At 34.0% G+C, this 16,611-nt stretch overlaps 1 protein-coding gene across 1 annotated transcript; it reads left to right on the forward strand.

Annotated features, from left to right (window-relative positions):
* Positions 1–548: 548 nt before the first annotated feature.
* On the forward strand, positions 549–1,241 carry LOC120353312. Its single transcript, XM_039436557.1, has 2 exons — positions 549–1,000; positions 1,143–1,241. Exons 1-2 carry the CDS (start codon positions 632–634, stop codon positions 1,158–1,160), a joined length of 387 nt encoding a protein of 128 aa, XP_039292491.1. The 5' UTR covers positions 549–631; the 3' UTR covers positions 1,161–1,241.
* The last annotated feature ends 15,370 nt before the right edge of the window (positions 1,242–16,611 follow it).

Below are 16,611 nucleotides of genomic sequence, written 5' to 3' on the forward strand. Positions count from 1 at the left end.
ATAGATGACATCTATTATTATGGCTGGGCCGGGCAGTAGGGGTGCGGCGCTAACGTTGCTCCTCTCAATATTGTTTTTGTTGCTAAATAAAGAAAAGAAACTCGTTTTTTGCATTCTCGTATGAGTGGCATTTTCATCCCTCATGTCAGTTTCAGAGGGAAGTTTGCCAAGTTCGGACGTGCGTGGTAGACTTTTCGTAGTGAAGCACGTGGTAGATTTTTCGTAATTTTTCGTTGTGAAGCACGTGGTAGATTTTTCGTAATTTTTCGTAGTGAAGCACGTGGTAGATTTTTCGTAATTTTTCGTAGTGAAACACGTGGTAGATTTTTCATAATTTTTCGTAGTGAAGCACATGGTAGATTTTTCGTAATTTTTCATAGTGAAACACGTGGTAGATTTTTCGTAGTTGGTGCATTGATGGTGACAATTTTTTCACACAGTTCGATTATGAATTTATTTATTTGTGATCCCTTCTGAGTGATTACACACAAAAATATAGTTTTGTAGAAATATCAGTTCGGCGTGATGTGCTCTCTGAAAACTCTCTGAAAAAGAATTAGATCTTTTCATCAACAAGGGATATTTTACTGTGAAAAGAACAACAAGATACTGGTCAGGAACATGGACAGACATGTGCATAGAGCAATGTCTGATGAGGCCAATGAAATCTGTAGGAGGACTCACTCATGGAAGGGGAATGAATGAAAGTACTGTGAATAAATGGATTCTTGGGACACCATACTTCATAAAGATTAATGAAGCATTAGAGGAGTTCTTAGACATTTCTATTACCCACAGTGAACAACATGTTGAGCTGAGAAAGTCAAGAAAACTCAGAGACCAAGCTGATATTGATAAGTTCACCACATGGTTCAGACAACACAATCCATTAAATAAGGAATCTGGAGAGCTAGTTTCATTATCATCTGGTTTCATCAGTGATGAGTCAGTCAACTGTGACCAAGCCTATGACATAGGTTGTGCTGCTATGAAGACAATGGTAGGAAAATCATTTGGGAAACTGACATTAAAAAGAAAGGACATGGTTAAGACCCAACTAGCACACAAATTAGTTAAAGTCAGATCCAAAGAAATACCAGTCAACTCTCAACAGCTCTTCAATAGAATACTCTGTGTGTGTGATAGCTCTCAAAAATTGAAATTGTATCTTGAATATGAACTGTCTTCACATCCACCATCTCTCTTCGACAATGTTTCACTAAGAAAAGGAACTAAATCATCATCTATCCTGAAAGTGTTTCAAGATGCTGTAATAGAGGAAGAAGAAATTGATCAAACAAATTTATGTGTGATTATTGATGGAGGATTTCTCCTTCATTATGTTCCCTGGCCACAAGACTCCACTTATGGAAATATCATACACATTTATCGAAAATATGTTGTAGAAAACTTTGGAGAAAATGTAACGGTTGTATTTGATGGCTATCCAGAAGACTGTACAACTAAACAAGAAGAGCAGAATAGAAGAGCAGCAAAAAAATCCTCAAATGACATAGATTTTGATAGGAACACAAAATGCTTAACATCAAAGGAAGAATTTTTAGGCAACAGAAGAAACAAGAAGAAGCTTATATTTTCAGTTTCTGAAGAGCTTATAAGTTCAAATATCAATACAATTGTTGCAAAAGACGATGCTGATATTTCCATTGTGACGACTGGAATAGAGGAGCTGAAGAGACACAAAACTGTTATGTTGTATGGTACAGACACTGATTTGTTGATACTGTTGATAGCTCTTGCCCCTGAGAATCAAGAAATCTACTTCTGCAAACAGATAACAGGAAGATTGCATGGAAAAGTGTTCTACAGCATTTCAAAGATAATAGATAAGGTGAAAAATACAAGGAAACGTGATACAACTTCTTCTTTTTTCGGCCTTGGAAAAATAAAATCTTTAGAAATTGTTCAAAAATCAGAAGAAGCTCAAAGACAAGCATCAGTGTTCATTTGTGAAAATTCATCTAAAGAAGAACTGAAAAGAAATGGTGAAGATTTTATTCTGAATTTGTATGGCCAGAAAAAGCACACAAGCCTCAATGAAGCACGTTACTTCATGTTTACAAAACTAGCAAGAAAATCAAAACTCAGATCTAATTTTGATCTTGCTAAGCTTCCTCCAACGTCTGAAGCTGCACATCAACATATATTTAGAGTGTATTTGCAAGTGCAGACATGGCTTGGAAATAGAATGGATGCTACAGATTGGGGCTGGAAGATGGAAATGGTGAAGAAAAATGGTGATCACAAGAAAAGTTTAAAACCGGTACAAAGCACCAAACCCTTTGCACCTGATGACCATCTGCACCTTGTGTCTTGTAGCTGTAAGACATCATGTCTTAAATATTGTGAGTGTCGGAAAGTGGGACTTGATTGCTCTGCCATGTGTGAGCACTATGATGGTCTTTCTTGCGAAAATAGTCCTAATATTGATGAAATTATTGATCACGAGATTGAATTTGATTGTCAAGAACAGTAAAAGAAGGAAGAGAAGAGGAAGAAGAAGAAGAAGAAGAAGAAGAAGAAGAAGAAGAAGAAGAAGAAGAAAAGGAAATGAGGAGGAGGAGGAAGAAGAGAAGAGGAAGAAGAGGAGGAGGGGAGGAGAAGAGAAAGAAGAGGAGGAGGGGAGGAGAAGGAAAAAGAGGGAGAGTGATTTTGAGAGAATGACTATTGTATATAGTGTGAATATTAATTTAAGTGGTGGGTGGGCGGTCCGTGATGGTGTTTGACACCTGCTGGTTTGAGCCAGTCCGGGACACGGCGGGTCCATAGGTGGTGGATGATGGAACAACCCTAAATGAGGGTTAGGAATAATCCCCCGAACCAAAACTGGCTCTCTTTATATGCTTTTGAAATGCTTCTACTGCCAAACACTGAGATCTAATTTTGGGGGTTGAGGGACCCCCTCTACCCCCCTTCTTCATGTTTTAATGAGCTTGGTAGTATCAAATTTGAGCTAAGCGCCCAAAAATACATATAAAACAACTGAAGAAAGATTTTCCGTCCGAGTGAATGTGTTAATCATATAACATGCAATAATAATGATGATAATGAAGGGTCGCGTCAAAGCGTAGCACGTTGCTATTCCCCCTCCTAACTCAATATTTCTTATCGTTGGTATGCTAAATTATACATCGTTGGATTGAGACAGAATAGATCTATAACCTTTGTTGAAGGCTTTTCTCGATAAAATGGCATACAAGAAAGTTAATTGAGAAATAATAAAAAATTTAGTTGTAAAAATGCAATTTTTTTAGATATATTTATTTTTATCAGGATAACTGTTGGGTTTATCGTGAAAGTGAATAGAATCATTATTTTAGACTATTATATTACCAACTATTTGAAAAAAAAATCAACTCTATCCGATGATTGGTACCTGAGATATCGCGTTTGTAGTAACTACCTGTTTTTTCCAACTTCAAAGGGGGGTGGGGGGGGAAGCAAGAGGGGGAACTTTGGGGACTTTTGTGTACAAACTTCTCTTATACCAATATAACATTGGGTAAAGTTTCAGCTTTTCACTAATTAGTTCCGACACAAAACCTTTATTGACTGGGCTATATAGCTTGTGGCCGATTTTCCGCTCGCCTAGTTTCCATCTGAGCCCCATGTTGGCTGTATCCATAAAACCATATCTATAGTTCTACAATGTATAGACTTCTATAGCTGCAACCAAGGCCTGCTGAGCATTAGCCTTTCTCCCCTCCCCCTTCGCCAGTGATAACATCTCCTCGCCTCCTAAATGTTTCGTGTCCGAGTCCGAGAAAAAAACACACACACACACCAAAACGAAGATTTTATCGTGCATTCTTATTTACTAACGTAAAACTCTAGAAAGTAGCACCCTGTCGAGAGATAAGACTGTCTTGGTTAGAGCTGAGGATAGTTTTAATATTGTAGTGTGACATATATTATAATAAATTCACGGTAGAAGACTCTGGTGTCCAATAAATTCTAACTAATGATTATTAGACTACTGCTGATCATAAATTATGTTATTTTGGAAGTACCGTACTTAGGTAATGAATCATTTGAAAATGACAATGAATTATTGTATTTGGAAGTTCAAATAATAACTATTTGGAATTCATAGAAGACGCTACTTCCGAGATAATTCTCATCCCTACGGTGCATTTATTTTTCGGGGCATCCTCTGTGTACGATTCAACAACTATGTGAAGAAGAAGAGAACAATAAGCTGTTATATATTGTATTAAAGATTCAATTGAACTTCATTTTTTGGTCGATTGCTCAACTGACTTGAAGTCCAGTTCAAAGCGTCATTTTTATAATTCTATCATTTTTCAGAGTTATATTGCGATTGCCTGCAGTATAGCCAAGGATAGCCGAGATGACCCATGCGTTCAGTCTGATGGCGCTACCTGGTCTTGAGTTTGCATCACGCCGGTAGGCATGGACGATTGATCATCTCATCATATCACAAAATACAACGATGAAGCATTGGTGCGTGGAACAGCTATTCAATGCTTGAAAATTGATTTTGAACAGGAGAGTTAATCTTAAGATGAAATTAACGATATGATATTCTTTCTTACAAGGCCATAATAAACTCACGATGAATATAATACAATTAATTCACTACAGTTTATGCGCATAGCAGTGCATTAATTCCATTTATGAATAAGGGAAATCAATAAAAAAAGCTTCATTGATGATACTGTTGCCATCTGTAAACACATTGTCTTCTATGATAGAATACTCATGTTTGACAGTGTTATATTGCATTCAGTAGGCTATCTAATAACATACGTATAAAAATGGAGATATCTTCAATAGAATTCCTTTGCATCTATAGTCTCATTGATAATCATTTCACGGTGTCCTCGATTGACTGGAACTTAGCCTATCAGAATAATACATACTACTAAATTTCAAATATAGATACAAAACTCCAATATTATAACCAGCGGTTCTCCTTGAACGGACAATCGGATCTTGACTAACAATTCAGAGACTAAGTATGTATGAACACAGGGAAGAAGTAAGAGTAGAGTAGAGTAGGAGTAAAAGTAGAGTAAGAGTGAGAGTAGAAGTAATCTTCTACTTTGTGGTATGAATCAACTTGCAATTTGAACAGGACACTAGTTTTGAAGAGAACTTGGCTTTTTAACCCCAATCCCAAACCACTCGAATTCCTGGCTTCGGTAGTAATAGATGAAGTTACACGGTCCTAGTCAAACGAACTCGACATGAAAGGCCAAACGCCCCTTGTGTAGAGTTTCACTCTGTTCCTCTAATTCGATATTCCAAGTTCAATAATGCACCGCATACTTGGTAGCATTCCGCAGAAGCCAATGGAAACCGTCAGCCTAAGTTGCTACTTGGAACATTGATTGCATTTGAGATTTTCTGATAATTTTCTCCGTATCCCATAAAAGCTATCTTTCAAATTATACTGTGTTGATGTAATAGGGGATTAAAAGTCCAGACTTTGAAGCTTCTTGGAAACATAATTCTAGTGACATCCACATTATGACACAGGCATAAATCTCCATTCAGTTTTGATAATATGGGACAATGTTTAATAATGAGAATTACGTAAGGGTACGCTGAAAACATTCAAATGAAATCGACATTCAAGATTTCGAATAAAACATTTTATTCTTCATAGTAGGCTACATTGATAGGGCTACATCCCTTTAGCTCCCATACAAAGATTCCATGACTGTATAATTATTATTCGCTTTCTGGAGCCGCCTCAATGGGCAGCTCAATATAACAGTCCATTCATGGATATCAACTTCACTTTTGACGGTAGATTCTGTTTTGAAATCAAGCATAGCAGATAGGTAACTTCACCTCTTTGGGAAAATGAAGAGATATTGATTAACTTCACTTATGATTTGATATCAAATACTTTTATGAGTTGATATGACTGTAAATTGTTTACAATTATCGATATAATTGAAAAATTGTTGTGACTTTGTTCGCTCAATAAATGTTCCTTATTTTCTTTTACATGTTGTAGACTGAATGAGTTTTAGGAGACCTAGCAAGTTAGCAAGCTATAGTTATCTTTAGTCCATATCCAATAAAGAAACAAGTAGCTCAATTAGACTGACTGTGAATTCTCAAATGGACAACACAGTTTGCTTCTGCTAGGTCGTTGACACTGATCAATAATTATATGTTTCGCGGCAAGACTGCAAGTTCAAAAACTCCATGTTTTTGATTGAATAAAGTGAATAAGTACCCATTTTTCTCGGTAACAAATATCAGCAGTAATTTGGAATGATTGCTCACTACTTGTTTGGTTGATGTATGAGTGCGAGTGCGTGTGTGAGCTCTCTACCAGAGAGAGAGAGAGAGGAGAGAGAGAGAGAGAGAGAGAGAGAGAGAGAGAGAGAAAGAGTGAGATAGAGAGTGAGAGTGATAAAAAAGAGAGAGAGAGAGAGAGAGAGAAAGAGTGAGCCTGTGAGAGAGTGGGTGAGTGAGTGTGTGTATATGGGAGAGAATGAATGAGTGAGAGGGGAAGTACGATACAACTTATTAGAGGGCCAAGCTCTAACGTACCCTCTAATAATGTCTCACTCACAATAATTTTTTTATAGACATTTTTCATAATTATTGACAGTTTCATCTCTTTGATTATCTCTGAGAGATGGAGCAGTGAGAAGTAATCTTGTAGCAATCTTATGGCAAAACAAATTTTTTAGATAACACTCGAAATCTAGAAATTATTATCAGAGAGCTATTTTTCTTACAGATTTCACTGGCTGATCAGAATAGCTTGCAAATGAATTATTGAATGCATTTACTTTTCAGAGTTATTTAAGAAAAGTGCGGGCTTTTAGAAAATTGAAAACGTATTATTAGTTAGACTGACTATTTGAATGCTGAAAGCTGAACTATTACAACTAAATAAATATTCAGAGATACTAGATAAACACCCCAGGTTCACCCCAGCCTTGATTCTTCTTAAATGGTCTCATTTTCGTTTAATAGTTTTCTGTATGAGATTGAACAATTTTCTTCTCTTAAAATCTTCTCAGTTATATCTGTGAGAAATTCAAAATTTTGTAGCCATGTTTCTCAATGCAAGGCGTTGTCAAGCCAAGCATTTCTGTGAGCTACCAAAAACTACGCCACGAGCTACCGGTAGCTCGCGATCGACTGTTCGGCGATCACTGGATTAGATAATAACAGGTATCCTGGCTACAATTCGAACAGCCAAATAGAAAAGAATTTTATTTGCTATTTATTGAATTATATAAAATAATGAAATTTTGAGGTTAGGCTATAATACTTACTGGTCAGCAACCTAAATAATCGATCAAGCCATATAATTTGAAATTTAGCTAGACACCTTTGGCAAATTTTAGTTGTAAACAAATAGCATTCAACCAGAGGATTTGGTAACCACATGGCATGTTATTGTAAATGGAAAAACAACTTAAAAAAATTTATTGTGTAAAATGAGCATGTACAAAATATGTGAAATAAATAAAAATATTAAGGAAGTATGTATATTCTATCAGGCGCATGGATACATTTGTAATTTTTTAGATGAAAAATCAAATTGCAGTGGCTGATTGGCGGTAATAACGAGTCGATTCAAAAATAACCCTCCGAATTTATATAAATGATAAGAATATGTAAGTTATCACTACTCAGTTCATGTACCGGATGTAATCTGAGTAATTATAAAATATAACACATAAGATATAGGTAATAGCCTAGCAGATTGACACGGACTATTTGATTATACAATGGCATTGTGCCGAGCACTCCTTTTAATTCAGGCCTATTCCCAAGTTATAATAGTAAATTTAATACGCAATAGACTAGAGCCATTATTGTAAGTGAGTTAGCGAAATAAATTATTTTCTCTCTCTATTATGAACGGCCATGACTTCGAGTTTCCCATGATAGATATTTGAAAATTGTGGCTCCGAGTCGTCGAGGAATGTAGATTATGGAATTATCTCTAAAACTTAGCCTTCTTGTCGCGACATAAAGTGCGATAAGTTGGAAAACAGCAAGCATTGAAATTATAACAAACTACCGAGTTTGCAGTTACTATTTGGTCCGAAGGCTCTAGAAGCCACGCGACGATTGGTCAAATTGATTCCTTTCGCCCAATAGGAGACCTGTTTCTAATACAGTAGTGGGGGGATTCCCCAACCGCGAGACCAGATTACGTTTCGGAGGACACTTTGCTAGGAGCACTACGAGAGTAAAGATGTAGTCATTATGTTTCGCCCTTTTTGGGCAAGTTTATAAGTTTATATAATTAGTTAATGTAGGAGCTAGTTTTATTTTTATTAAAGTTTAAATTTTCTAGTAGTGCCATGTCCTGAAAGGTTTAATTGTGTTTCTTCTTCATGTACAAATAATAATTGTTTCTTCAAATAACCGCTAAGGTACGTAGAATAAGGTTAAAATATAATTTAGGGAATTAATTGATTGAAACTTCAATCAAGAGTATTTTATCAACAAAGCCTGTTATTTTTCAAGTTGATAATATTGATTGAGAATAATCCTTTTGATTTTATTAGTGATGGAAGATAATTATAATTTTTTTCTAAAGAAGTATAGAAAGTTTTCAGTTATGTTACATTTGAGTTATTGTTTCTGGAGATATATTATCGTAGAGTATTGCTGAAAGTCAGGAAGATAGCCTTTAAATTGGAATGAAATTTTTAAGATTATGTTCATATTGAGTTTAAGACTCATTTTATATTTTTCTGACTGTGTTTTCTCATGGCGTTAAGGCTTTTAACTGAACGCTAATTTATTAAATTATAACAGAACTTTTGAATTATTGTGAAGAAAAATCCATTAATTCTGATACAAAGAATCAGTAGTTTAAAGATAAAAATCTATATAAAATGAGGATTCAAATAGAATGAGAGAATTTAATTAATTGTAATCAATAGATAACTCCTGTTTTAGCTTTTGATGAATTGTAGGAAGAGTTAGAAATTAATGCTGTAATACATTTATTTACAGCGGTTCATGTGTGTCCCCAAACCAACTTCTTGTACTACCACCCCTTTGGTTCCACAACTTTATGTAACACCGCTTCAAGACACCCGTTCAGACGACAGGTCTAGGGACGTAAGAGGACGTCGCCGTCAAGCCAAATTCAACCGGTAAAAGCTCACCGCCAAAAACAAGGTACTGTAACCCCGACGATAAAGCAACGTACAGACCAACGAAAGTGCAGTGTAGTGAAACAAAGGTTCATTCGAGAATGTCAATCAAAAGTGGGGATTCAAAATTATTATGAAATGGGTTATATGGGTTACTATCGACGAAATTTGGGTTCAACGGGTTTTTTCTTTCTTGAGTAATTTCATGTTGAAATTAATTGGTTATTTTATGACTGGTCTTGTTTGGTTTTGTGACGTATTGCTATCTAAACGGGGATAGTAATGCGCCCCCGAATCAGATGAAGAATGTCAACAAAGTAACATGAAATTGTTGTTTCTGTTGTTCGATTTTAGTTGCCAATGTTTATTGAAGTTGTTTGTATTTTTTTTTAATTATTTCAAAGTGTAGTGTTAGTTTATAGTAGAAACCTAGTAAATCAGGCATGGCAAGATTAATTGAAGTTTTCTTGACTCTAGCCCATTCACCTGCATGAATTAGGTAAAGACTCAGGTATTTTCTAGATGTGTCAGCCTATTTCTAAATTCTAAATTTTATTCAAAATTATCTTATCTATCATCTTTTAAAAGGCAAAGGCACACAACTGCGCCACTCTGCTGTCTAGAGATATTTAAGTCTCTGGAATTCAAATTTTCTAAAAAATTAAATTTTTCATAACTCACTCTAATCATACTAGATCAATTTTTCTGAGTCTATACTTGATAATTCATTCTGTGAACATGTAAACTGTCAATATTTTAGGTTTGGAGTTGAATTAATAATTTATAGTTGCTACTCCAATTTTTCTGATGTTTAAATAATTGTAGATGAAATAGGGAAGTTATTAAGTTCAGTAAATCCATTAAAATGAAAATCTTTTGAAGTGCTTAAAGATAAAGTTAGGTATCATTGATGCTTAAGTTGAAAGTATTCTAAAACTTAATATTGAAATTGATTTTTGAGAAATTAAAGGTTTAACGGTAGAATAAAAATTAGTAGAAGAAACTAGCATAGGTGAAAACTACTGATTCTAAGTGCTGAATAATTTTTTTGCATTCTGTAATTCCGTGAATGATGATAGAAATTATTGTAAGGTCAACGTACGTATTCTGGTCTCACGTCTGGTAGTTGAATATCATTATAGTAGTAGTGAAAGTGAATATTGAGATTTTAAAGGTCAACCCAAGTAAAATAGGAAAATTCGGAAATTATTATGGGAGAATGTTTGAGGAAAATAGGAAATTTTTTTTGATAAGTTTAGGTAGATCGAAGGTAATCAGAGAATAAATAGGAAACTGTTTTATTAGTTATTGTTGATATGTAGTTTTGAAAAGTTGATGAGTAGTTTTGGCCTTGAGATGTTTAAACTAAATAATTGGGTATTGTAGATTAGAGTTGAAACAATGATCAAATCCTTGGGAATTTGTATAAGAATAAGTTGATTGAGTTGAGGTTGTTAAATCCCTTTATCAGTAATGTTTATTCTCGAAAAGGTGAATCAGTTTTATTATTGGAAATATTTTTTTTTAGGGTGTGATTTTTGCGGTAGGCATGCGTAGTGATAGTGTAAAGATCCGTTGTGTTGATGACGTTTCCTGTAGACTGTGAGGAATTTTTTTTGTTTGTTTAGTTGAGACTCAAGATTTAGAGGAGGACAAGGGGATGTCCTGCCTGTGTGTGTTATTGTTGAATTTAGGTAATCGGCGCGAGTGTAGGTCCGTGTCCAGAGAGAACGGAGCACTGCCCGATAGTTGTCCATGTAACAAATCAAGGAATTTAGCTGTGACTAACCTTGCAAATTTGTACGGTGGAATTGTATAATTTTAGCAAAAGGCACCGAAGATGGTGTGAGCTAAGATTTTTTTTTTGTATCTAGTAAACGGTCTGGTTCATTCGAGAGTTATGGGGCTCGTCAGTAGAATAACATAAACCGAAATCTAGAATATTTAGTGAGTCTTTGTAGTGATTGTAAGGAAAACAATCAGCGTAATGCAGTTCAGGGAAGCCCAGTCAAAAGGTTCGTTAATGTTTGGTGGGAAAGTCAGCCGCAAAAACACAAGTAATAATTAGTAAAAAAATGGGGTATTATTGAGTTTAAAGTTGCTTAGAAATTTGGTATGGTAACGAAAATTGAAAGTTTTAGACAATGAATATTTAAAGTGATTAGTTAAGGTATACAAATAAAATAACAGAGAAACTTTTTCGAGTACCTAGGTAATGTTAAAATGGTTATCAGTGAAAGTAGAAATAAATATTGGAACAGTACTCAACGGGTTAAATTAAAATAAAATTAACAGTGAAATTCTTCTAGTTGAATTTGAAATAAAAAGGGAAAATCTCTTGAGTTAAGCATGAGTTTAAATTATTCTGTAGTTGAGAGTTGAAAGGTTGATTAAAAATTTAATTGGGGATATGAAAGTAGAAATATGTAGGAAAATTCGTGTCAAAAAGGAAATAGAATTTTTGTTGGGAATATTAAATTGAGGTAATTAACAGTAGTAGGACCCTTTAGAGATAAGTAGTCAAAAAGTATTAATAAATAAAAAAAAATAGGAAAATCTTCAATGAAATGATCAATTTTTTTAATGATGAATAGTAAAATTGCAATCAAGTTTTCCATGTGAATAAGTTGGGATGTTTTGAGATCTAGTTAAATATGATGTTTATAGTTGAGGAATAACTATGTGAGGCTCCAGTAAGGTTGGAAATGTCAGGGAACTTGAGAATCAGTAATAGTGTAATAGTAGTCTATTAATGTGTTAGTGTGTTGGTAAATTCAATAATGTTGATAATCAGAAGTCAAGCAGTAGCAGTCCAATGCTAAGATAGTTGTTCCAGCTGAATTTTCATATTATTAAATCATGCCTTGAGAATAATAAATTTCTTCCAGTGTTTAGAGAATATGTCACGTACTTTGAGTTTGCGATAAATAATAGCCTGGCACTCGATCATAGTTTTGTTTTGACTAGCGTTCTGTCGTAAAGGTTTCCTACTGGAATATTATAATGTAAAATCACGCTTGAGTCATGTTGAAAAATATCCGAAACAGATCAGGAAAAAATAGGAAACAGATCAGTCTATTGAAGACAAGATTTTTTGTCGTGAGTTATAATTGGATAAGTTTTTGTGAGTATGGCGCCACTCTATAGCCTTGTCTCTATACACTCAACGAGATGATTCCTAATGAATGAGAAGGAGAAAAGAGAAAAAGAGTTATGATAAAGATATTTACCGTATTTGTTAGAAGGATTCATTACGGGTTCATGAAGGGTTTATTAGTCAAAGATTTTGTTACGTGACAATATAATGTATATAGAAGAAATTTCGGAATGTAAATAACTTGCGCAACTAGATTAGTCATTAAATTATGTTATTAACTTCGTAATATTAAATATATTTAGGTAGGTGAATTAGGTTTAATTTTATTTCATGCACGGCTGCATACTCGCGGTAAATGAAATAATTGTACAGTTTTCCCACGGTAGTAGATAATTGATTGTTTGGTAAATCGGGTGATGATCAATTTTTGAAGTTATCAACAGTCATAATATCCAATATAGCAATGTATGTATGTGATGTCTCTAATAATAATAAGTTATTTAGCATAAGACGATTTATCATAATATTCTATACTATACACATTTTCAATAGCTTAATACTCATCCATTCATAGTTAAGAATTATACATTTACATAGTTAGGAGTTAGTACATATAGATAAAATATATTCTCATTCATAAAATAATAAGAATAATGTCTAAGGCCTCATATTTTATATTCTATTCGCTTTATATTTCATATTATTTTGTTGATATCCCTATTCTTTATTAGTTTACCTTCCGTGATTAATACAATTATAAACTTATCATAGGTGTATTCAGTTTAACTGCTTCCGTTTTAGTTCACTTAATATAATTCAGTGGTAGAGATTTCCGGCTGGAATACAATAATGGATAGAAAATTTTCATAGCTACAGAATGTGCATCAACCGTGTGTCATTGCTCTCTGATGGCTCGCTAGCATTGCAGTTTCAACCATTATTATCTTTGAATCGTAGCCTATGTAGAATAGTATTGCCTACTGAATTGCTTTATATTGTTAAAAATATGTTGCACTCTCAACTCTATAGTAATGATAGTTAGATTTCAATACATTCAGCAGAGTAAAAAAAAAAAAAGGTTTCATCCTTTACTTTATAATCAATGTGCTTCATATTTTACAACAGCAGAGTAACATAGAACCAATTAAAACAATGTTGTCTTTTAAACGTTTTTCCATGTTAGAGTTTGCCAAGAAAATAACCAGGGACTCAATAAAGTGATTGAAGTATTCAAGATTATTATTAAAGATTAAAGATTGATATTCAAGATACTCGGTCCGTCTTTAGTACCTACTCAAAAAGTGGACACGCCCATATTGTTTTGTCCTGACTCTTGCCACTGTTTTAAAGACTCTTGCCCAAATCTCAATTAGTTATACATTTTGCTGAATTTCGGAATGATTAAAGAGATTTCTTTTGAAGAGGGCCCGCTTCAAATTGGATCCTACTATCAATCCAGAAATTCGACTCTCCAAATCATACAGAATGCCTCTATGGTAACATATCCTGATTAGATTTCTTTTTGCGTGTTTCACACCGTAAGGAGGGGGAGTGTGCCGAGCACTCCTTTTAATTCAGGCCTTTTCCCAAGTTATAATAGTAAATTTAATACGCAATAGACTAGAGCCATTATTGTAAGTGAGTTAGCGAAATAAATTATTTTCTCTCTCTATTATGAACGGCCATGACTTCGAGTTTCCCATGATAGATATTTAAAAATTGTGGCTCCGAGTCGTCGAGGAATGTAGATTATGGAATTATCTCTAAAACTTAGCCTTCTTGTCGCGACATAAAGTGCGATAAGTTGGAAAACAGCAAGCATTGAAATTATAACAAACTACCGAGTTTGCAGTTACTATTTGGTCCGAAGGCTCTAGAAGCCACGCGACGATTGGTCAAATTGATTCCTTTCGCCCAATAGGAGACCTGTTTCTAATACAGTAGTGGGGGGATTCCCCAACCGCGAGACCAGATTACGTTTCGGAGGACACTTTGCTAGGAGCACTACGAGAGTAAAGATGTAGTCATTATGTTTCGCCCTTTTTGGGCAAGTTTATAAGTTTATATAATTAGTTAATGTAGGAGCTAGTTTTATTTTTATTAAAGTTTAAATTTTCTAGTAGTGCCATGTCCTGAAAGGTTTAATTGTGTTTCTTCTTCATGTACAAATAATAATTGTTTCTTCAAATAACCGCTAAGGTACGTAGAATAAGGTTAAAATATAATTTAGGGAATTTAATTGATTGAAACTTCAATCAAAGAGTATTTTATCAACAAAGCCTGTTATTTTTCAAGTTGATAATATTGATTGAGAATAATCCTTTTGATTTTATTAGTGATGGAAGATAATTATAATTTTTTTTTCTAAAGAAGTATAGAAAGTTTTCAGTTATGTTACATTTGAGTTATTGTTTCTGGAGATATATTATCGTAGAGTATTGCTGAAAGTCAGGAAGATAGCCTTTAAATTGGAATGAAATTTTTAAGATTATGTTCATATTGAGTTTAAGACTCAATTTTATATTTTTCTGACTGTGTTTTCTCATGGCGTTAAGGCTTTTAACTGAACGCTAATTTATTAAATTATAACAGAACTTTTGAATTATTTGTGAAGAAAAATCCATTAATTCTGATACAAAGAATCAGTAGTTTAAAGATAAAAATCTATATAAAATGAGGATTCAAATAGAATGAGAGAATTTAATTAATTGTAATCAATAGATAACTCCTGTTTTAGCTTTTGATGAATTGTAGGAAGAGTGAGAAATTAATGCTGTAATACATTTATTTACAGCGGTTCATGTGTGTCCCCAAACCAACTTCTTGTACTACCACCCCTTTGGTTCCGCAACTTTATGTAACACCGCTTCAAGACACCCATTCAGACGACAGGTCTAGGGACCTAAGAGGACGTCGCCGTCAAGCCAAATTCAACCGGTAAAAGCTCACCGCCAAAAACAAGGTACTGTAACCCCGACGATAAAGCAACGTACAGACCAACGAAAGTGCAGTGTAGTGAAACAAAGGTTCATTCGAGAATGTCAATCAAAAGTGGGGATTCAAAATTATTATGAAATGGGTTATATGGGTTACTATCGACGAAATTTGGGTTCAACGGGTTTTTTCTTTCTTGAGTAATTTCATGTTGAAATTAATTGGTTATTTTATGACTGGTCTTGTTTGGTTTTGTGACGTATTGCTATCTAAACGGGGATAGTAATGCGCCCCCGAATCAGATGAAGAATGTCAACAAAGTAACATGAAATTGTTGTTTCTGTTGTTCGATTTTAGTTGCCAATGTTTATTGAAGTTGTTTGTATTTTTTTTAATTATTTCAAAGTGTAGTGTTAGTTTATAGTAGAAACCTAGTAAATCAGGCATGGCAAGATTAATTGAAGTTTTCTTGACTCTAGCCCGTTCACCTGCATGAATTAGGTATAGACTCAGGTATTTTCTAGATGTGTCGGCCTATTTCTAAATTCTAAATTTTATTCAAAATTATCTTATCTATCATCTTTTAAAAGGCAAAGGCACAGCAAAGTAGTTGAATATTTAAATAATATGCAAATTTGGAATACAGATCGGAGAGAATAGGGGTAGATCAGAGCCCACTTGCTTGCTAGATGTCGTCACCATGGAACGCCACTAATTTTATAGAGCAAAAGTCCCTTTTTCGTTAATAATTGTACGTTTGAAAGATTTAAGTTAAAATTCAATAATTAATTTTCATAAGACTTAGTATTAAAGTGTAAGTCATACAGATATTTATTTATTCCCTTGGAGAGGACGACTTCGGCCACCAGAAAACCCAAGACGATGGAAAATTCGGATCGCCATCATCATCTTGTGAATTTCGTCACGTGAGTTATAATTAACAAGAAATATATTTATCTAGGGCGCCCTCAGTGCTTCGAGTGAAACAAGATTTAAAATATTGAAATTAATATCAAACTTGCACAAGTCTTACAAGTCTTGAGATGTACAAAAAACGATTTTACTAATTGAGAACTATATATCAGATTCACATGTCTAAGTATGCACAGATGAAATAAATATTTAAATTTAATGTTATAATATAGCCTATATATGCTCACTCGATCATTAATTTTATTAGTAAATTATAAAGATATAAATGAAGCTCATGTTCACTGGATAAATTGATTTATCTAATTTCCACCAGAGGCCGAACCTTTAGCCCTGAGATATACATATTAATATATTTGAGATTTAGAATTTATTAATTAATAATTTATATTAATTTGGAAAGAAGGTATATGAGATTTTATTCGACAAGCAACAGCAAGTCGATAACTGAGCTGCATAATCTAAATGCATAGGATTGATGATTTAAGAAGCACATGGTAATTTTTCGTGCTA

The sequence above is a fragment of the Nilaparvata lugens genome, chromosome 1 (assembly GCF_014356525.2).
Source record: "Nilaparvata lugens isolate BPH chromosome 1, ASM1435652v1, whole genome shotgun sequence".
NCBI classification, from domain to species: domain Eukaryota; kingdom Metazoa; phylum Arthropoda; class Insecta; order Hemiptera; family Delphacidae; genus Nilaparvata; species Nilaparvata lugens.

Excerpts from the sequence above, each read along its gene's own strand:
- LOC120353312 (XM_039436557.1), top strand. The coding sequence starts at position 632 with ATGTGCATAGAGCAATGTCTGATGAGGCCAATGAAATCTGTAGGAGGA.